Source organism: Misgurnus anguillicaudatus, chromosome 9 (genome assembly GCF_027580225.2).
Source record: "Misgurnus anguillicaudatus chromosome 9, ASM2758022v2, whole genome shotgun sequence".
In the NCBI taxonomy this organism is placed as follows: Eukaryota; Metazoa; Chordata; class Actinopteri; order Cypriniformes; family Cobitidae; genus Misgurnus; species Misgurnus anguillicaudatus.
The window spans coordinates 24,004,546-24,027,769 of NC_073345.2; the positions used below are offsets into that span (position 1 = coordinate 24,004,546).

Below are 23,224 nucleotides of genomic sequence, written 5' to 3' on the forward strand. Positions count from 1 at the left end.
TCCTATTTAAAACTTGACTCTTCTGTAGTGCCCGAAAATAGCCCCCTGCTATTCAAAGTTACCAAGGGGACTATTTTCGGGTGCTGCGTAATATCATTGCGCCTGCTGCACCCATACGGCAGCATAGTTCTTGATTATTACGCCTGAATGAGAGTATAGTTCTTAACCATATCGACCTAGAAAATTGCAATTTTAAATTTTCTGTCAGTCTTAGTACAAAGGAATCAAGTTTTAAAGCAACACTAAAGAGTTTTTGCTCTTTGCTCCCCCTACAGGTTGGAAGCGAAATTGCCCATTACCACTGTCGTAAATAATTTATCCTACTGCAGCAAAGCTGGCTCTGATTGGATTGTAGTTCTGCCGTAAAGCAAGTTTTTGTAGTTTTCACTCGAACTACGGGACCGCAACCCGGCGGTTGGAAACTTCTTTAGTGCGGTTTTGGTCGATAGAGGGCTGCAAAGCGAATGTGAAAGTGCCGTTCACCCTGTTTCGAGTGGATGAACTTTTTTTAGAAACGTTATTTTAAGGTAAAAAAAAAAAACTCTTTAGTGTTGCTTTAAATAAGAAAAATATTGAAACTCTTATTATTTTTGAGAGTGATGCTAATGGTCTAATCAGATTCAATGGATAATGCTAAGCTATACTAAAAGTGGTACCGGTAGACCCGGAGATCGGCTGAATGAATTCCAAAACGGTAAAAATCAAATGTTTAACTCTAGGGGAGCTGGAAAATGAGCATATTTTCAAAAAAGTGAAGTTTTGCTTTAAAAACTGGTATGTATGTATGTATGTATAGGAGGGGCAAACAACATGAGACTGTTAAATTAAAACATCTGAGAAGCAGAATATTCCCAATTTTCTGTGCAATGCATCTCATTGCTGCTTTGTAACAAGTGAGACATTCAAGAGATCTTGTTTGTGAATTACATTCCCATGGACAGTGGTCACAACGAGTCCATGTGAATTTCCTATCTGGTAATGTGTTTGCCTGGGTCTGACAGGAAGGGTGAATAAAGAGGAAGAAAATATAGATTTGAGATGTGTATGTATGAGAGAAAGCAAGCAGGAAAGGCAGAGAAAAAGAGTATGAGAGCACAGTTTGTGGACAGCAAAGCCCATGAGAGACATAACTTGGCAGCTTACCTGCTTAAAGGGCAATAGCAGGCAGGCCGGACAGGCATATATGTCACCCCCTCCCTTTCTCGCTCTCTCCCTCGCTCTCTATAGAAGGCTGAAGGACACAGAAAGAGCCTGGGCATACTGCAGCCGAGGCAGCCAGACGGCCAGGCCACAGTAATAATGGAGAACTGTATAACAGCGGGGTACTAAGCTCTCTGTGCTTAAGTATTTATTTGTGATGAATAGTAATGATGGCACACTTACAAAGCACTTGTTTAATATGGAATGGCCTAAGGGGCGGTTATCATTCTCCGAGTCTATAGCTCAGCTCACACTTTGGAGCAAACGAAGCTCGCTGCGCCTCCTTCAGCCCTCTGTAACATGTGCTGTCCCGTTCCACTGTCCCTGCCCCAAAATTAAATAAAACATTACAGACCGTTTTCAGTTATTAACCTACTTAATTGAAAAAAAGTCAATGATTTATTTCTATTTGGGGTCCGCTGCTACGCAGCTGCCATGGTCTGGTGCTAACCTAAATAATCAATTAATGCAGATTTTGGTCTCTGGGAGTTGACTGGATGCCAGTATAAAGAAAAAAAGCTTCTATAGCCGTACTTCAAAAAGCTTCATCACGCCATGGCTGTTATATGAGCTTCATCAAGCTGTACTGAGATTTATCACAAGTTTCTCATAGTAAAACAAACAACGGACAGTTTAGCGAACCGTTTGCGACAGAGTGCCGTTACAGCCACGCAAATATGGACGGATCAGCTTTTTAACAAAAGGCAGTTAAACATTCGCTGCTGTTTACAAGCTCTTCTGATGTGAACACCCATCATCAAAAGGCAGAAAGTCACCAGCTGTGCTTTAGCACTGGCTACTCAAACAGTCATAATCTCCTGTTGCGAGGCTAAGCCGTCACTCGCTCGACGGGAAGTGTCACATTGGAGTAGTATTGCTTGAAACCGTGCTGATATGATGGCATCCCTGCTGAGAAAACCAGCATAAATTTCCAGGCTTGTCCATGATGGTCTAGCTGGTGGACCTATACATAGCTAGCAAAACAATGCTAGTCAAACAGCGAAGCTTAAGCTCGGTGGGGACACCAGCACTTGAGTATCCCAAACACATCCCTGTTACAAAAACCAATAGACACCATCACAGAAATAATATTGGTTTTATTGGGAATTTTATTGGTTCTAATGGAATATGGCCCAAAATACACTACACTATATTGGTCTTTGTTGGTCTCTAATGGTATGTATTGGTTCTATGTATTGGTTCTAATGGAATATGGCCAAAACACACTACATTGTAGTAGTAAAAGCAAATGGTTCCTATTGGTATTTTAATGGAAACCATTAGAATGTTCTGTAATGTTTTTTTTTCAGCAGGGATGTATGCTTATCTTTTCAACACTGGTTTTACATTTATCATTTGACAGATGTTTTTTCCAAACTGATAACATCCATGCAATCAAACCCATGATCTTGTCCTCACTAATGCAATGCTCTACTATTTGTTAACTATAGTTAACTTTAGTCACCATCCTATGTAAATGTTCACTTGTTCATTGTTTGGGTGAACTCTTCCTATAAAGAGATGATTGGTGAAGTTGGTCTTAGATCAGGGAAAAAGGAGGGCACAACAGGGGTGATAAGTGACGCAGAGTGCACCCTTTCTCACCTGACTCATTACGGCTACACAGGAGAAAAGCCCCATGCCTAATCGGCCACTCAAACGTTCCTGGGCCATGTTTAAGAGGTGCCACCTGGCCAAGAGGAAGAGGGAGCACGGCTAACAGAGAGACAAGTGGAGAGCAGAAATGGAGCAGAGGGTTTCTGCGCCTCCATTTGCCAGTGTTTCTGTTCACCCCCCACTGCTGGGAGAGAATAGAGGATAGAGGATAGAGAGAGAGAGAGAGAGAGAGAGAGAGAGAGAGAGAGAGAGAGAGAGAGAGAAAACTATGCCATGCTGCAGTATGCCCATGGTGTGCCAAGGACAACAGAGCAGAATTAACCCCTGAGTGGAGGCAATAGGACGTTTGATTCTGTAAGAATCTGGGTTAGACTCTTTATCATTCATTAAGCTTGAGCTGTTCTGTACTCTTTAGGCTCTGGTTTAGAAAAACACTACCGTCTTACTGTAGCTTAGTTGGTAGCATTGCATTAGCAATGCAAAGGTCATGGGTTCGATCCTAGTGAACACACATATCGGCCTACATGTAATATAAACGTAAATTAAAATGCTTATTTGCCCCAATCATGTATGTATCTTGGTATAATTAAGTATATTAACATTTACATTTGGCAGATGCCATCCAAAGCGAGGAAAACCGCATACCGATTTGTCATATAGGAAAGCAATAACATGAGAAGTGCCATACAAGTTCCTTTTAGTTTACAAAGTTTCCACCAAACATTAGAGACACAACATGTATAGAGAGAGAGACAGAAGATAAGTAATTTTTTTTAATAACATGTTACTGTCAAGTGTTCCCAGAAGAGATGTGTTTTTAAATGTTGTGAGAGATGTGGCTGATCTTTTTTCAATGCGTGCACTTTTAATCTTTGTACAGCGCTTCTTGAATGTTAGCATGTAGCCTAGCCCCATTCATTCCTATGGCTCCAAACAAAAGTTTTATTTTGTGCCACCATACTTACTCGTGTAACTAGTCATGTAACAGTCTTTAAATAGGGAAAAAAACATGGAAGTGTTTGGTGGCTTCTTAATTCATCCCTGTTTGGAGCCATAGGAATGAATGGGGCTAGGCTAAATGCTAACACATTCACGAGTTGCTGTACAAGATTAAAAGTGCATGCATTGAAATAAGATAGGAATGTATTAATTAGTCTAAGTTGAAGTAAGCACATAGTAAAATATTGAAATGGTGGTGTTTTCCTTTAAGGTGGAGAAACGCAATAAAACGAAACATTTAGAACCACACAGTTTTGTTGACTGATCTTTAGTAACGCATGGAAATATAAACTATATGAAACTATGGTCTGGTCTTTGAAAAAATTGACAGATTATAGTATGTATTCATTAACTATCGATTCTTTATGCACCTATCAGCATGATTCTAAAAGTTGCATGAAAAAATGAAATATGTAAGTTTTAATCCTTACCTAATGTGTCAAATGAAATAAACACCCACACATAAATACTCAAATAGCAATACTTAAACAATAGCGCTAAAAGTTTGTCCTTCCCTAAACTAGTTCCCTAAAGTTTGACTCCTTAAACGTAACACCCAGGATGCAAGTATGATGCCTTAACCAGCAGAAATCAATGAATAATTAACAAGCCTCTTTTCAATCCATGTTGCTGTCCATCAAAGATTGTGACAGTTAATCCTTTTCTTATATAAATAGCTTTTTGGTGTGGATGGGTAGTAGCCGCATGGAGCTCTATCCCGTCTGTCTCTGAAGCGGCCGCCAGGATAAGCTGTGTGTGTGTTGGATTGGCACATGGAGCTGCCCAGGGCCTGCCGCTGAGCTGGCGGCCAGTACAGATGGAGGGCAGGGCTGGGCAATGCCAGCTTGTCAGTCGGATTAAAACGACTCATTTATTCACTGAAGTATCGCGCAAAGCGACGGGGCCAAAGTGGGATGCGTGCAGGGGATGAGCAAGAAGTTCATGGAGAGGAGGTGCGCAGGCAGGGGCAGGTAGGGGCATGAAGTGAAGGGTGCTTCTAACACTAACTACTCCTTCCGACTCCTCTTTCTCTCACCCTCCCCATCACTTTCTAGTTTTTTTGTCCATTTCTTTTCTTTCGAGGGATGCCAGGGGCCATTACGGTGGTGTGCGGAAGGGGGCCAGCAGGGTGGCGTCCTCCAGTGCCTGGGTGACAGATTGCTGCTCCGCATTGGTGGCAGAGGAGGCAAAGGCGGTTGGCGATTGGCTCTGATGGTCAGGAAGTGGGCACTGAGGGATGGCAGAGCAGGAGGAGGAAGAGTGAGTAGGGAGACAGAGAGGGTGGGGATGACAAGACCTGGCTGTGTGACCTTTAGCACTAGGTGAGTTACTTAAAGGGCCATGAACTCGGATTTTCATGGCCGGGCCTGGCAGCAGAAGGCAGTGACGTACATTGGGGACTTGTGAGGAGGACATGGAGAGGGCAGAGGGCTGAGCTCCAAGCTACGACTGGGCACTTTCTCAAACTTTTCAGCATGCGCCCTCCCCCCCTTGTGTAGGGTGCATCCCTTCGTGGCCCACCCAAAGAAAATTCATGACATGAACAGTGTACATTGTAGTGCTGTTGGTTGGTAGCTACATTTTTCTGAGGTTTGATTACACAGAATTGAATATAAATTAATGTATTTTATAAAATGTAATAAAACTGCCCCCCACCATCTTTATAATTTGCTTACTGCGTAATTGCATCACATCCGCAAACAGAAAGAAGAGGACCCGGCTACTAGTTGTAGCTTGTTCAACAGTAAATTTAAACATGTCATATAGATGGCAGCATTTAATCCGTAACATTTTAAGCAATGTTATGCAATATCATGTAAATGTCAATAAAAGCTGAAACTGAGAGGATCTAGTCAAAAAGGGAACGTGACAGAGCTCTTGCTAAAACTAGAGTTAATATTAAAAATTAAATAGTAGCATAGAGATAACGTAATTTAAGACGATAACAACATCGTGATTTATGTTGAAACATTTGCGTCTTAATTTAGTCAGAACAAACGTTGCAGATATATTACTTAGATGCCTAAGTAGTGATTGAAAATTGAAAAACTTTGATGGCCAGTATTTAGTTAGGGTGGACGATATGGCCGCAGTGACATTCACTGTACTGTGCTCGACCACATGCCAAAAATCCGCTTGTATATTGTGCCAAGTGGCATTTTTTCAACAGATATTACCCTTGCAAAAAACCCTAAAGGAAAATAGCACCGTGAAAAAGATGCAGGTTTTGTGAAGCAGTGTCTGTATTTTTCTAGTGTCTGGCCCTTCCAGCCTGTTGAGGATGGCGGTGCCAGAGTAATAAGGGGAGAAAGTGTCAGAGACAGGTTAACGGTGAGATCGGTCAATGCCAGCAACCTTGTGCCTCTCAAATCCCCCAATCTCGTGTCACTGGCAGGCCAAGAGAGAGAGAGAGATAGAGAGAGTGAGTCAGGGCGGTATGCGGGGGGCGAAGCTTGGAAGGGTTTTATCGGGTCTAATTACTCCCGATAGCTGTAATTTACAGGTTGACAGCGGGGGGAAATCGGCAAGATTCACACTTCTGCGGGTCAGCATCTGTCGCCATTACGGCGCTATGCTCGGCGACGGCCGGTCAGCGAGACCGAGGACCGGTAAACAACAAACCGCGTGTGACAGATTAGCAGCGCGGGCTAAAGGACCTTCCACTGACACATCATTTCTCTCACTCCGCGAGTTTGTTTCGCGGCAGCTGTCACCAATAAAACAGAGAGACAGGAAAGAAAAGGGGGAGAGATGGGGGAGGTTGGCTTTTGTTCCAGATCCAGGAAGGTTGGTGGCAGGAGAGGAAGGAGAGTGACCTGTTTTGCAGTCTGGCATAAGCATGCACAGGAAGAATATTCATACATGAAAACGAGGCACCATTATGTCAAAAGAGAATTTTGCTGACTTTCTTATAATGACTTGCTTTCTTTTTTAAGGGGGGTTACAAATTGCTACAGTGCAAGATCCATTTATGAACTGTGTGTGGTATAATACATTAAAAGACAAATGGGTGAGCGTTTGCTCTGGTTATGCTGTTGCCCCATCTTGCAATGCCATACCTGGCCAAGTTTTATCCATTAAAACAGAAATTCGTACAGTGAGAATTTTTTCCAAGTGTATTGATTCTCCCCATTGCAGTCCACTCTCTGCACTGATCCACATTCTCCTTGATGGATTCTGGCAGGAAAACTTTTCCTTGAGCATCCCTTGAAGGACGTTCTGTTGTCCTGCTGGGCTTGCACTACCGCTCTCAAACCACAACGGACTATGCATCATCATCATCATCTCCTTGATTCAAGATGGAAAATCTTTACTGGTAAGTCACTTGTTGATAATGTCATACATTCTCAAGGCAGACTACAAAGTAGATGCTACCAATCCACTACCAGGTCAGGCACCAGATCAAATTTAGGATACTCAATTATAATGTTTTAGCACACATAGCCACTGGAAAAAGGTGTTTTCAAGTTAAATAAACTACTCAAGGACACTCTCCAGGCCTGAATGTCCACAGCTGCAATTTGGCTTTGCTCATTGGTGGGTTCACACAGGCCGCTCCAAGTGCTGTCCAATCACCAAACCCATCCATTACACTGTCCGGCTATGGGCAGAGCCCGGTGAGGACCTGTCCTGTTTAATATCTAACAGGAGAGTGGTGGCTCTCTATGCCAGCCTCCAGAGCCCAACTGTTCCCACAAGTGCCATATGGGCGGCCCAGCTTTATTCCATTAGCACGGGCGAGACAAGGGTGAGAGCAGGCCGAGGACCTGGTCCTCCCGGCCCTCCCCTAGCACTGCCACAGGGCATGCCCTGCCCAACACCAGCTGCCAGGACCAGAACTCACCAGCCAGGCTTAGTTCATAGTTAACGCAAGCTAGGCACATTTCACAACTTTGCTCTGTCCTTTTATCGTTTTTAAGTGCGCTTACATGCACATTTTGACCTCAAACTGCACTATAATATAAAATAAAAAGATAATCTTTTTATAGCAGATGATGTTTGATATTTATTTGTGTTTTGTTGTAAAAACACTCACCCCCAGTTTCACAGATAAGGCTTAAGGCTAGTCCTAGACTAAAAAACATGTTAAAACTGTCTCAAATAAAAATAATTTGCATTGACAGATCTTAAAATATCCAGTGCTATTGATTTGTCTCAAGATGCACACTGGTAACTTCTTTTTCTGAGGCATGTTTATAAAAGATGCATAAATGAAAACACTGTTTTTCAATATTTTACTATGTTCTTACCTTAACTTAGACACATTTTAAGCAGATAAAAAATATATATATATTGTATGGCAGAAGAGCACTTAGTTTGCAGCACTTTGACTTCGGTGTGCATTAACAGCATCACTCCTGACTACTTCCCCTCTCGCTCAAACTTCCGTCAAAATGGCCCTGTCCCTAAATTGCGCATGCTCACTTAGTCTACGACTCCGTATGGTGTCCCATCTGTCATTTTTACGCTCTGAAGTGTGCTCATCAGCGCCCCCCTTTGCACCCTTGATGCGGTCTTTAGCGAAGCCTGCCTGCACTGCAGCAGGCTTCGCGCACTTTACCAACCCAGAAGTCCTTGCGAAAGAGCAATCAGACGACGGAAGGGAGGAGTTCACACTGACGGGCAACTTCTTCTTATTTCCGGCGTGATGCTCGAGTCTGTCCCAAAATACAACTCTGGTGCACCCTCGTGGACTCGCATCAAGGGTCCCTAAAGTTTGCACTACACAATGTCATCGAAGTGTGCACTCTGAGGAGGACCACAAGTCCGGAGTGTGCCATTTGGGACAGGGCCTATTACTGCGCCCGCGGTCGAAGTGCTGCAAACTAAGTGCTCTTCCGCAATAAAATATAGTTCTCAGTTGTTATCTGCTTAAAAAATCACCACGTTTTATTTTGTGCCACCATACCTACTCGTGTAACTACTCATGTAAATAAGGAAAACATGGAAGTGTTTGGTGGCTTCTAAATTCATCCCTGTTTGGATCCTAAGGAATACATGGGGCTAGGCTAAATGCTAACACATTCATGACGCACTGTACAAAGACTAAGTGCACGCATTGATAAAAGATAGGTATGTATTAATTTGTCTAAGTTGAGGTAAGAACATAGTAAAATATAAAAAACTGTGGTGTTTTCCTTTAATTTAACTAAGGCCTAGTCCTGGCTTTAGCTAAGGCTTGTCTGTGAAACCAAGCCTCAGTATGAAATCGAACAAAGAATGATGCAAGTAAAAAATGTGTTAATTCAACAGCAGATGCTTTTATCCAAATATAATCCTTATAAGCGTAATTTATCCTAAGAAGTGCTGATACACAAAGTTCCTAAAGTGTTTTGAAACGTGTAAGCAGTACAGTGTTTTACACTAGGGCAAAACAATATAGCATTTAAAACAATATAAATGACATCATAGAGCAGCACTAAGTAAAATTATAATTAGATGCATAGCAATTAAGGATTTAACTATACACAAAAAGAGCAAAGGTGAGGTCAATAAATAACATAATTTGTTCATAAGTCTATATGTCTTGTTGGCTATAAATAGGCACTAAATACAGCATTTTAATGCACCAGCAAAAGTCTCAAAAAGAAAAAAGCAAGCACTTACAGTCCCCAGACTGCATGCCACTGGAGATATCTGAACAGGTCCTCCACCTGGAGTGAAGGCAGAAGAAGGAAAAGAGTTCAGATGTTTAGAGTATCGCATGGGAATGTCAGTGTATGTTTCAGCCTGTATCTGCCACAGGACCTGAGGCCTGTTTTAATTAATCATAAAGCTGTATGAATTATTAATCTATTATCACTGTGCCTACATGTGATCATTCATTTGTCTCTTCTGCTGTTTTTAGCACCCTTAAGTCCTTGTTTCTCTTAATATGCTGCACTTCTGGGAAGAACTGAAGTTAGATTAACCTGACAGCAACCTGACTTTAATACAGTACAGGAAATAGAGAGTATACAAACAGCTCAAATGCACATTTTACACAAACTCTCCAGTGTACGTGTATACAAACACAATAAAGAGGTCAACTCGAAGATACACAACGGAGTAAATAGTGTTGTTGGAAGTATAAAGAGTACACACCTATATAAACCTCATGTCCCAAGGTACAGTATGTGACTAAATCTGTTCTTATTAACAGATTTGGTTAATTCATCTTCATGCATTCCTAACAAAGAAATAAAGCAATACAAGCAATACATACATTTTTAGTAGCACAGGATACATTTCTGTTCCATGTAAATGCCCCTGTGCAAAAAGCGAGGTCCATAAAGAAATTATTTATTAGTTCTGGTGGTGAAGGACTTGACTGACCTGCACAAAGCCCTGACCTAGACTACAATGAACACCTTTGGGATGAATTGGAATGCTGAGTGTGAGCCAGCAGCCAGGCCCTATTGCCCAACATCAGAGCTTGACCTCAGTGATGCTCTTTTGTGTGCATGGGAGCAAATCCTTGCAGGATGTTCAAACATAAGCGAATCAGCTTTCTAAAAAGAGAGAAAGAAAAGGATTTTACTGTAATAATAATGTCAATCCTCTTTAAATCCCAATATTTGCAAGCATTTACATTCTCACACTCTTGCAAAACAACACATACTAAATAATAAATCTGTTACATGCACCACCAATCTTAGTTAAATGAACCTTGTTTTCTCCAAAAGTTTGAAACGCTCAATGACACATTCAACAAGGACTCTTTGCAAGCAGCCCTCAGGGTGTTTTGCATCACACTGATCGGAATCACGGGGCTCTTGTTGAGGAAAGATTTGGCTTTGGTCTGGCTGTGTGACCTGTGATGACTGACAGTAGGATGGAAGCTTCCTCCTACCCACAGGCACCCCACAGAAGCTTCAGCTCAGGAGGACACGGCAGATCTGAGCGAGAGCAACACCTGTCAGGTAAGCCTTCGCAGTTGACGGCACATGAGGTATGCAAAACCCTCCACTCTGACGGCTAATCTCCGGTGAGCCATCGCGCAGGGCACCGCAGGCCTCTGTGAGGAGCCACTGGGGGCCAGTGCACAGCAAACTCCCTTCTCCTGCGTCAGACAATGCTCACATCTTCTCACCAGAGCGGCGAGAGGATAAGGGAGAGAGAGAGAGAGGGAGGCACTGATGTGCTCTAAATACATTTCATTATCATCATTATGATTATATCACTGAATGTGTGTTTTTTGTAATGCGCCGCAGCACGTCTCCCCAGGGTGCTGTCTGCACAGCTGAATAATTAAAACAAGTATGATGAACCATCCGTCACAGTTTCCCTTAAGAGTTTGGGCTGGATATGTGCAAATGGCTCGGTTGAGTAGAGGTCTGCAACTGAAACAATATAAAATGCACAGGTTGGTATCTACTAATGCAACCCTGACTGCTAATAATATGCATGTAAAATGTAAACAGTATAATGTAAATAACAGACAGTTGCATTGCCAGCGATAAGTAAGAAAATCATCTGATTAAATGAAGTGAATTGCACTTTTAAAATTATGAAATTATATTATTATATACATACACTCACCTAAAGGATTATTAGGAACACCTGTTCAATTTCTCATTAATGCAATTATCTAATCAACCAATCACATGGCAATTGCTTCAATGCATTTAGGAGTGTGGTCCTGGTCAAGACAATCTCCTGAATTCCAAACTGAATGTCAGAATGGGAAAGAAAGGTGATTTTAGCAATTTTAAGCGTGGCATGGTTGTTGTTGACAGATGGGCCGGTCTGAGTATTTCACAATCTGCTCAGTTACTGGGATTCTCACGCACAACCATTTCTAGAGTTTACAAAGAATGGTGTGAAAAGGGAAAAACATCCAGTATGCGGCAGTCCTGTGGGCTCAAATGCCTTGTTGATGCTAGAGGTCAGAGGAGAATGAGCCGACTGATTCAAGCTGATAGAAGAGCAACTTTGACTGAAATAACCACTCGTTACAACCGAGGTATGCAGCAAAGCATTTGTGAAGCCACAACATGCACAACCTTGAGGCGGATGGGCTACAACAGCAGAAGACCCCACCGGGTACAACTCATCTCCACTACAAATAGGAAAAAGAGGCTTCAATTTGCACGAGCTCACCAAAATTGGAAAGTTGAAGACTGGAAAAATGTTGCCTGGTCTGATGAGTCTCGATTTCTGTTGAGACATTCAGATGGTAGAGTCAGAATTTGGCATAAACAGAATGAGAACATGGATCCATCATGCCTTGCTACCACTGTGCAGGCTTGTGGTGTTGGTGTAATTGTGTGGGGGATGTTTTCTTGGAACACTTTAGGCCCCTTAGTGCCAATTAGGCATCGTTTAAATGCCACTGCCTACCTGAGCATTGTTTCTGACCATGCCTATCCCTTTATGACTACCATGTACCCATCCTCTGATGGCTATTTCCAGCAGGATAATGCACCATGTCACAAAGCTCGAATCATTTCAAACTGGTTCCTTGAACATGACAATGAGTTCACTGTACTAAAATGGCCCCCACAATCACCAGATCTCAACCCAATGGAGCATCTTTGGGATGTGGTGGAACGGGAGCTTTGTGCCCTGGATGTGCATCCCACAAATCAACTGCAAGATGCTATCCTATCAATATGGGCCAACATTTCTAAAGAATGCTTTCAGCACCTTGTTGAATCAATGCCACGTAGAATTAAGGCCGTTCTAAAGGCAAAAGGGGCTCAAACACAGTTTTATTTTGGTGTTCCTAATAATCCTTTAGGTGAGTGTATTTATCATCATTTGCGTATACTTTAACAATAAGTTTGTGAAAAGTGAGGAATAGTTTACCATACACTGTCAGAAAAAAAGTTCAGAATATGTACCCCAGCTGTCACTGGGGCGGTACCCTTTCAAAAAGTACAGCTTTGCACCTAAGGATTTCATTTTAGTACCTCAGGAGGTATATTTGTACCAAAGAGAGCTTATTAGTACCTCAAAAATACATATTAGTATCTCAAAGGTACAACTTCGTACTAAATGTTTACATATCTGTACCTAATGGTCCATATTAGGACCTTTTTAAGGGGTACTGCCCCGGTGACAGCTGGGTACATATTTTGATCATTTTTTTCTAACAATGTAGGTCCATAAGGTATACAGTAATCTACCCATAATTGTATTCTGTTTTGTATTCCCGTAAAGGTACAAAACATAAACTTAGGGTACAACCCCAGTGACAGTGTAGTTCACTATAAATAAAAAACTCCAAACCTGTATAAGATTGATATAATATTTAATTAATTTAATATTTTAGCAAAGTTATAAAATTCAGCAGTCCTATTTTTAGGACCAGGGACTGCTGTGGCTATTTTTACTATAATTATTTGTTAAAATATTCTAGATTAAAGAATGGGTTAAGTATTAGAAACTAAATTATGACAAAATTAAAATTAAAGGGATAGTTCACTCAAAAATGAAAATTCTGTCATCATTTACAAACCCACATAAATTTCTTTGTTCTGATAAACACGAAAGAAGAAATATTTCTAACCAAACCGTTTGTGGACCCCATTCACTTCCATAACAGGAAAAAAATACTAGAAGTAAATGGGATCAACGAACGGTTTGGTTACAAACACTTCCCAAAATATCTTCCTCCGTGTTCATCAGAACAAAGAAATTTAGACAGGTTTGTAACAACATGAGAGTGAGTAAATGGTGACAGAATTTTAATTTTTGGATGACCTTTCCCTTTAATGGTTAACTTATTACCTGCACTGATATTGTCCAACACTTTGTAACATGCCACAAACATAATTGTAATCATATTAAAAAACGTACTGAGAGCATTTTGGAGCAAACAAACTTTGTACAGTGTGTATCTATCAGAATTACTATTTGCAAAACAAATAGCTCTTCCAATCTGAAAGGAACAAATAAGTGCATTGTGTTCTGATACTCCTAAAAGCCCTGTAGGACCAGGCCTGATAAATGCAAGAAGTGAATCTAAGACACAAGGGCAGATGAATCTTTAATCGAACAATCCCACAAACCTGTGTCAAAACCCTTGTGTCAAAACCCAGATTATTATGCACAGCAGGTCACTGAAATATTCATACCATACATGCTTCATTAAGACTGTTATACACAAAAGCCCCACATTCATCTTATTATTGATACAGATGACAAATAGATGAAGGGAAGAGTAAAATATTTGTGCCACAATTACATGTTTGTTTTATAGATTTGTACCGATTTGTTTTATTACAGAAGAAACCTCCGCATTGCTAAATACTTCTGACAACTCTACTTTGTTTTTTCTGACTGGCATTATGCATTGCTAGAGACAGAATTCAACAAAAGGGAAGCTCGGCTTTTCAATCTGGACAGATCAAAGCATGTGGCTTTTAATCACTCATATCCCATAAGTAGTCACAGTTAGGGCTCGTGACGGTTCTCATATGCTCCTGCCAATTAATGATCTTTCTACTGTCCCGTGACATCAGATGAATAGTGTCTGAGTTTTCAATTGATGGATTATGGCAATATATCTAATGAAAGATGCCATACACGTTAGTATGACATTTGTAATGTAAACAACACTCAGCCGGCTAGAGCTGGCCATCTGCCTAATTTTAAGGCAGTTAAAATAACATTATTATTCAAAAACATTTTTATTATAGGTATCTGATCTGTGTAAGTATCTGATGCCAATATCTCACTTGTTGGTAGTTTATTTTATAAAACTTATGGTAAATTTAATAGATAAAAATTATAAAAAAAATAATTTATTTACATTTATTGAACTGGCACACGGTTTTATTAATACGATAATAGTTTACAATGAAGAGCCAACAATAAGCATAATACACAAAGATATGTTGTATAACAATAATATTTAAATATTGTTAGCAATGTTTAAATGGTGTAAAGTTAGGGGGTTGTCAAATGTGTGAGGAAGAGATGTGTTTTAAAGGATTTAAAGAATAACAGTAATAAAAATAAGAATATATTTTAAATATATTTTTAAAATATTTTAAATTGTTTAATTTTCACCTTTTTATATTCATAGAGGGACTTTTGTCAATCTGGCAACCCAAAACAAAGCACTCATGAAGCCCCGCCTCCTCCGGTGCCGTAATTTCCTGGAGAGGCGCTTGTTTTCATACAGAAAAATGGCGGCATCGAGTTCAAACAGTACTTCTGAGAAAGTGGGGACGACGTCTACAGACGAAACGGCACCGGACAATGATTTTTGGGCTTCACAAGGGCCGGTGGTGGCGCGGGATCCGGCGGTGAAGTTGCTGAGTGCGGTGAGCGGTGTGGAGCCGCTGTCATGGTCAGATGATAACCGGCTCTCGGCCTGCAGCATTACCAGCGTGTCTCTCATTGAACTTGTGTGTGATGTACACAGTCTCAGTCAGGAGCTCGTGCTGCACCGCACTCACATCCCCGTACCAGATGCCGCGCATGAACTCAAGGTACTTTGCACGCGCACGCACTCCCACTCACGTGCGTCCCTTTGTTGCACAATTTCAAGCAATTATATAAGCATACTTTTACCATACCATGATGATAAATATTAAAGTACTCTATTATTTACTATAGTATCTTGTTGACATGAGGGTATACACTTATAAATTTAAATAAATACTTTTGGTATAGGTATTTTGATACTTATAACAGATGTTTAATGTAAAATGTTAACCTATTTAAATGCACAATATTAAACTAAGTTTAGAAACACCTGCTCTTTTTTTGGCTGCTCTTCCTTCACTATTCATCACTTATCTCACAACTGTCGTCTTGTCAAGTTAAAGTTTTCTAAAAACATGTAAACATATGCACATATTATGTGCTATATGTCTACAAATATAATATAATACAAATAAAATCCAGATAATTTACTCACCACCATCATGTCACCAAAATGTTGAGGTCTTTCTTTGTTCAGTCGAGAATTTATTTTATTTTTTTTTTGAGGAAAACATTCAAGAATTTTTCTCATTTTAATGGACTTTAACTGACCCCAACACGCAACAGCCTTAATGCAGTGTAAAATTGCAGTTTCAACGGAGCCTTAAAGGACTCCAAACGATCCCAAACGAGGCACAAGGGTCCCATCCAGCGAAATGACTGTCATCTTTGACCAGAAAAATAAAAAATATGCACTTCTAAACCACAACCTCTCGTCTATCTCCAGTCCTGCTAAGCGCCAGCGCGACCTCACATTATTGCGTAATGCCGTGGAAAGATCTTGTGTTACATATATGAAACGCACATTTGCGGACCATTGTAAACAATAAACTGACACAAAGACATTAATTATTATCATTCGACATACAACAACATAGGAACGGTCCTCTTTCTCCAACACTTGTAAACACTGGGGTGTAGTTTCGCATACAACATCTGTGACCTCTTGACGGGATGACGTATTGCGTGAGGTTGCGCTGGCGTGTCGCAGGACCGGAGATGGACGAGGGGTTGTGGTTTAGAAGTGCATATTTTTATTTTTCTTGTCAAAAATGACAATCGTTTCGCTAGATAAAACCCTTATGCCTCGTTTGGGATTGTTTAGAGTCCTTTGAAACTCCGTTGAAACTGAAATTTTAAACTGCATTAAAACTGTTACGTGTTGGTGTCCATTAAAGTCCATTAAAATGAGAAAAATCCTGGAATGTTATCCTCAAAAAACATAAAAAGGAAGACATCAATATTTTGAATGACATGGTGATGAGTAAATTATCTGCATTTTTAAAGAAAATGGACTAATCCTTTAAGTATTTAAGCTTAGGATTACGAGAAAAGTGCACTTGGATGTGCAAACGTTTGAAATTGATATCGTGTGTGTGTATGTAATATTCCCTATTTGTTGAATCTGTATTCCTAACCACGGACTTTCTTACAGGTGGGCCCAGAAAAGGAAGTAAAGGCTGTTAGGGACAAATTTGCAAGAAGTAAAGATCCAGTAGTTAGCCAAATGGTAATGATAGACCGAGTCATCAACCCTCAAAGTGGACGCATCCATGGAGTCAAGTACACCAGCTGGTCACCATTAGGCTGTGACAGCGATGGCCGCTGCCTTATTGCCTTTTTAACCCTGGACAATCGGCTCACAATCCACTGCAATCAAAAGCGTTTGCAGTGGACGTCTCTCTTGGACCTTACAGAACTTTATGGGGAAATGTTAAAGTCCAGAAACTACTCTGCAAAGAATGACGGATCGCCTCCGTGCTCCATTGACGACTTGGACGAGCTGCAGAGACGGTTTCGCATGCAGACACCTGTGTGCATGGAATGGTCCGGCCTGTGCAATACGCAACAGGTTCAGACCAATAACGAATGTAAAGACATTGGCGCGGTTCTTCTGGCTGTACTTATGGAGAACGGAGATCTAGTTGTGTGGCATTTCAGTTTACCCCTAAGGGGTAAGGATTCAGTGCTTTCCTGCAATACCATAAAGTCTGAGGTGTCATCCCCAAACGCACTCGCTTGGTGGGAATATGAGCACGGTGGGCGAAAAATGAGCGGACTGGTTGTGGGTAGCTTGGTTGGACCTGTAAAGATCCTGCCGGTGAATCTTAAAGCAGTGAAGGGTTATTTTACCCTCAGACAGCCTGTGGTGCTGTGGCAGGATGAGGACCAGATACCCGTTCACAACATCAAATGCATCACTCTCTTCCACCCACACCAGAAATGCAACTGCAGCCTTGTTGTGGCTGCACGTGGTTGCTATGTGTTTTGGTGCCTGTTGCTTATCTCTAAAGCTGGTCTCAATGTTCACAATTCCCACGTCACGGGTCTTCATTCCACCCCTATTGTATCCATGACTGTTAGTCATAAAAATGGGTCTATTTTCACCTGCTCGTTAGACGGTACGGTTAAAAAGCTCACACCGGTTTTCACAGATGTTGCGGTGGTGTTCGAACAGCAGGAGATTGTTCTGCCAGAAGCAGTGGCGGGGCGACGGATACACGGTATATCAGTCAGTCCGAATGGTGCCTACCTAGCCCTGCTCTGCAGTGAGGGTATGATCAATGGGCTCCACCCCATCAGCCGCACCTACCAGGTGCAGTTCATTACCCTCAAGACGCCCAACGAAGCGTCCGCTGAACTCCTTGAGTCTCAAACACAGAACCTCTTCATACAGACCGACTTGCTGGATCTGCTGCGTTGGCGAGTACTGAAGGACAAATGCATTCCTCAGTTCCTCCAAAAGGAGTTGGATGAGAAGCTCCAAGGATCCAAAGGGTCCACATACCTATGGAGGCTCAAGCTCTTCCTTCTCCGAGCGCTCCACAAATCCATGCAGAAGACCCCTTCGGAAGCCCTTTGGAAGCCAAACCATAAGGATGCTAAAGTTTTAGTTGGGGAAGAGGAAGCAGGTGGGGGTGAGGAGGATGAAATGGCAGACACGTCTGCTTTGGATGAGACCAGGCAGGCGGATGCTGATAAATCTCCTAATGAGGAACGAATGAGGGAGATCAGCGGCTGGATTGAAGAGGTGGAGTCCCACCTGATCCGCGAGAACATGAAGAGGGTGCTGGGTGAGGTGTACCTACGCACCTGTGTCACACAGAACACGTGTATACCTACCAAAGGTGTGTGTGACTTTCTCACAAATGACCCTGCTAATGAAGACAGGGCTGCCAAGGTGAATCAACTTCTTTTCTGACACAAATATAATTGTCTCACATTGACGGATGTCAATGATTTTATGCAATGCTTAAATTGTAGGATGTCTGAGATAGTTGTGCCTCCGAAATGCAGTATTATATGATGTATTTTTGTGAGCATGTTTAAATAGTAAATGCCTTTTTAAAGGGATAGTTCACTTTAAAATGAAAATTCTGTCATCATTTACTTATCCTCATGTTGTTTTAAACCTGTATGAATTTCTTTTTTCTGATGAACACAAAAGAAGATATTTTGAGAAATGATGGTAAAAACACAGCATATAGTGTCCGTTGACTTCCATAGTAGGGAAAAAGAATATTTTGTAAGTATTGTGATAAATGATGAAGAAAATATTTTGATTAATGATGGTAAGCACACAGTTAACGGTACCCATTAAATTCCTACTATGGAAGTCTATGGTCACTATCTGCTTTGTGTTTACCATCATTTCACAAATATCTTCTTTTGTGTTAATCAGAAAAAAGAAATTCATACAGGTTTAGAACAACATGAGGATGAGAAAATGATGACACAATTTTCATTTTAAAGTGAACTATCCCTTTAATGTTTTATTAAATAATAAACATGTACTAGGTTAACCTATCAAATTTTTGAAATATCCATTTACATGTGTAATAAAATATCTGATTTTTCTCTTCTACCCTTTTAGGTACTAATAGGTCATATTATGAACAAGATGAACAAGCAAACGTTCCCAGAGCACTGCAGTCTCTGTAAGGAGGTTCTGCCCTTCACAAGCCACAAACAAGCGGAGTGTAAGAATGGGCACAGATGGCTCAGGTACAGGTCTAAATTTGGTACAGTATATCAATTTAGTGCCAGGATTTTATAACCTCAGATGACAGTAACTGACATCATTCTGTCTGTGCCATATACAAAATAACTTTAATGAAAAACACAGCTTAGCAGCTTGTTTTGGCATGCAAATGTAATAATTTGTTTTTGGGTGACGTGGCGTTAATTATTTTGTGTCCGTACTCCGTATGGTTTAATTAAATGTAAAAGGTTTAAAATTTCAAAATAAATTTGCAGATTACTTGCATACATTATCTTTTTTTGAGGACCAAGTCTGAAATTTCTGTAATATTTGGGGGATAATTGCAAAAATGTCAATGTGGTGTAACCGGTCTGTGTCAATTGGTGAAACTAGTATTATTTTTTTATGAAAATTTAAATATATTGAAGGGACATGACACTTTTTTTGAAGGTGTGCTCATTTTCCAGGTCCCCTGGGGTTAAACGTGGTTCTTGCCGTTTTGGGGTCCATTCGGCTGATCTCCGGATCTGGCGCTGGCACTTTTAGCATAGGTTAGGACAATCCATTGAATCTGATTAGACCATTAGCATCACGCTAAAAATAACCAAAGATTTTCAATATTTTTCTCTTCTGTAGTTACATCGTGTAAGACCGACAGAAAATTAAAAGCTGCGATTTTCTAGGCAGCTATGGCTAGGAACTATACTCTCAAACTGGCGTAATAATCAAGGACTTTGCTTAATATTACTCACTGACCGAAAATAGTCCCCTTGGGTACTTTGAATTGCAGGGGACTATTTTCGGGCACTGCGTGGTATCACTGCGCCTGCTGCGGCCATGGTACAACAGCAAAGTCCTTGATTATTACGCCAGAACGAGAGCACAGTTCCTAGCCATATCTGCCCAGAAAACCGCAACTTTTAATTTTCTGTTGATCTTAGTACATGATGTAACTACAGACAGAAGAGTCAAGCTTTAAATGGGAAAAATATTGAAACTCTTTGGTTGTTTTTGGCGCGGTGCTAGTGGTCTGGTCGGATTCAATGGATTGTGCTAAGCTATGCTAAGACTGCTAGCACCACCAGACCTGGGGATCTGCTGAATGGATTCCAGAATGGTAAAAATAAAATGTTTAACCTTGGGGGAGCTGGAAAATGAGCATATTTTCAAGAAAAGTGGAATGTCCCTTTAATAAAAAAATGTGGAATAAAATAAATCATCTTGATTACTTTAATATGATTTTTTAACGTACATTTTTACATCATTTGTCAAAGATTATTTAGAAAACAGAGCTGTTTACAGCATATGTCAGGACAAATATTACAAAAACGGCAACGCATTAACATTTACATTTTGAAATAACTAATAAAATTATATTTAAAACATTTTTTTTATGATTACACTTACATGCCATCAAGGTGGATAAAATATTTAATATTTCTCATTCTTTGGTGCAATTGACGGTTACACCATTTGACATTTCAGGTCCATTCAGTCTTAACTTTCATAAAAATGGTGCAAATGTAATTTTTTATTGCATAAAATTAACATAAATACACTATGTGCATTGAAATAAACTTGATGCGTGCTTTCAAAACAAGTTTTTTTTTAAAGATTTTTGAATTTCTCATCTTGTCTCGTTTTTGTCACTGACCCTTTTAAATCATGTTTAATAAATCTGACAGATTGGGCATTTGATATATTTGATCATTTGTGTTTTAAGTCTAATGTACACATTTCATTTGTGGTTTCTTCATGATTCAGGTAACAGTTCAAAGGCTACATGTCATACTCTTGTTACAGTTAATTGTTAACTTGTATGTCATGAATAATGTGACCATATTGTCATCATGTTACTCATGACCTCAGAGGAGGAAATGAGGACATTTCAATATCACTTCAAATCCAAAGTATGTTTTTGTTTTAGTAGTACGCAAGCACAGTCGAATGCACAGCCTTGCAAAGCATAGTTCATTGACTCGTACGCGGACACAGACATTTGACTTTTTGCAATACCTCTCCTGAGCTACATACTTCTGTATGTGCATGCACGACCTATGAGTACAAATGCACGGTAAAAAAAAATGAGACTGTGCGTGTACATTATGTGTGTACCATTCTGATGACAAAATTTGTGTCACGTGCACTGTACCCGTAAAACAGAACTATACTTCAGGCTTTACAGTGTGTTACTACAAAGTATTTTTTAGCAGTATGTGTATTTGTTAAGTTCCTTTGCACTCAACACAATGCCCCACCACTAACCAGAAATATCTATAATGATTTGATTCTTAAAGTCAAGTTAAATACGAACAAGCAAAGCAGGCATTATGGATGGTGGTATAAAAAGTGATGTTCCTGTATTCTACAAAATGTAGATGTTGAGCAGGTATCGAAAAGTACAGACTCGCTTTCAAGCCCCTTATGTGACATTTCATCCATCTGTCTGGCTGAATGGAGATTACTGCCCCTAATGGTCTATCAGGGAAATGGTTGCTTCATTGCTGTCATTTTGATCTCTGCCAAGTACTGATCTAAACCTTCCCCTGCTGCTGCCGTTCATGTGTCTAACTGTCTTTTTCCCTCCGTCTTTTTCTTTCTCTCTCACTCCCTAAGGTGTGTGCTGTCATATCAGGCCTGTCAGGGTGTAACGTACCGTCGCTGTCTATTGCAGGACAGCATCGCCTCAATTCCAGAGCCCGAGGGTGAGCCATAATGCCGTATCATATCTCCATTCAGACAGAACCACAGCTCGCCACACACTTAAATTGTTTTATATTACAGCAAAGCGAAGATAGTAAGAACCTTGCACACACACACTTTACAGGTATATGTAATGTTAACCATATTTGCCTCCCAACAAATACACACACTCACCTATGTAAATTCACAGACGTTCACTTTGATTTGAACATTATGTAGAAAAAGTGTAGCATATGTAGATGAATTGCTTGATAACAGAAGATGTGTTTTTTTACTTTTCAATCGCAGACCCAGACTGGATAAAGAAAATACTTAAAGGTCCCTGCATCTTCTGTGACTCCCCGCTCAGCTGACACAGTGGGTATCAAGACGACAAACTCTCCACAACCGATTACTGTCACTTAATATTAAAAAGAATGCAAAATGCCTTTTAATTCTTAAAATTCTTTTTTTTTTTATAAAAGACATTTAGGAGTTTTGTCCTGAAAAGACCTCTATTTTAAAGCCAAGCTTTATTTAAAATGTATAAATATAAAATATAAATAAAAAGCCTGATTGTAATATAGAAAGATGTATAATAAACTGGTGTTTAATATTTATTCTATGGTGCGTTTTTGATTTGTTCATATTATGTTGCCGCACTATTAAATAATGCACACCCATTCCTTTGGCTGATTTTAATTGGTTTAAATAAATCAATTTTTCTAATTGGCTTTAGAAACATTTCTGTGTATCCGCCATGCACCTCGCCATCTCTGAATAATGACTTTCCGTGGCCTAAAGGAACAGAAGATGAGAGCAGTGTTAAAGGAAATGAGAAACAGAGCAAACTGTTTTAAAACTGATCCAGCCCCTCCGAAGAGCTCGACTCTAATGAGATACGACAGTAATGAGCAATGGATCCCAGCCGCGTATGTGATACCCATTTTAATTAAGCTAGCGAGGTTGAGTGGATATTGTTAAATATAGTTACCCCCTTTTTGTGGGCCACGAGGGAGACGTGTGCAGGCTGTGTACCCTGACGCCCCTTTCTGCGCAAGTGCTTCGGCATCGGTGTAAATCAGCCGCGTGTGATCAAAGATAAATTTGGGCCTGTTGGACTCTGGAAATGTTCCTGGGTTTCTCCGCCACGTCCGTTCTCATCCCCGGTACATCCCATCTCTGTGCCCCAGGTTCTCTCTAGTGTCACTAAAGATGATAGCTCGCCTCGGGGCTAGACAGAAGCCCTGGCTTAGGTTTCGGATGGTATCTCAAGATAAAGATGGCCTGATAATTACACACAATTCCATCTCATTCAATGTCAGT

The 23,224-nt window shown here is 40.6% G+C and overlaps 1 protein-coding gene and 1 long non-coding RNA gene across 2 annotated transcripts in view; one reads left to right on the forward strand and one right to left on the reverse strand.

Moving 5' to 3' along the window:
• Positions 1-9,158: 9,158 nt before the first annotated feature.
• LOC141366232 (uncharacterized) overlaps positions 9,159-23,224 on the reverse strand; it is a 59,885-nt gene continuing 45,819 nt past the window's right edge. The window contains exons 4-6 of the long non-coding RNA XR_012371334.1: positions 10,132-10,307; positions 9,901-9,985; positions 9,159-9,470 (exon numbers count right to left, since the gene is read on the reverse strand). This is a non-coding gene — a long non-coding RNA (uncharacterized lncRNA). The remainder of the gene's footprint in view (positions 9,471-9,900; positions 9,986-10,131; positions 10,308-23,224) is intronic.
• gtf3c4 (general transcription factor IIIC, polypeptide 4) lies at positions 11,097-22,521 on the forward strand. The gene is made up of 6 exons (XM_055179487.2): positions 11,097-11,161; positions 14,831-15,239; positions 16,670-18,415; positions 19,109-19,239; positions 21,833-21,921; positions 22,208-22,521. The coding sequence occupies exons 1-6, from the start codon at positions 11,112-11,114 to the stop codon at positions 22,270-22,272; spliced, it is 2,490 nt and encodes an 829-aa protein (XP_055035462.2). The 5' UTR covers positions 11,097-11,111; the 3' UTR covers positions 22,273-22,521.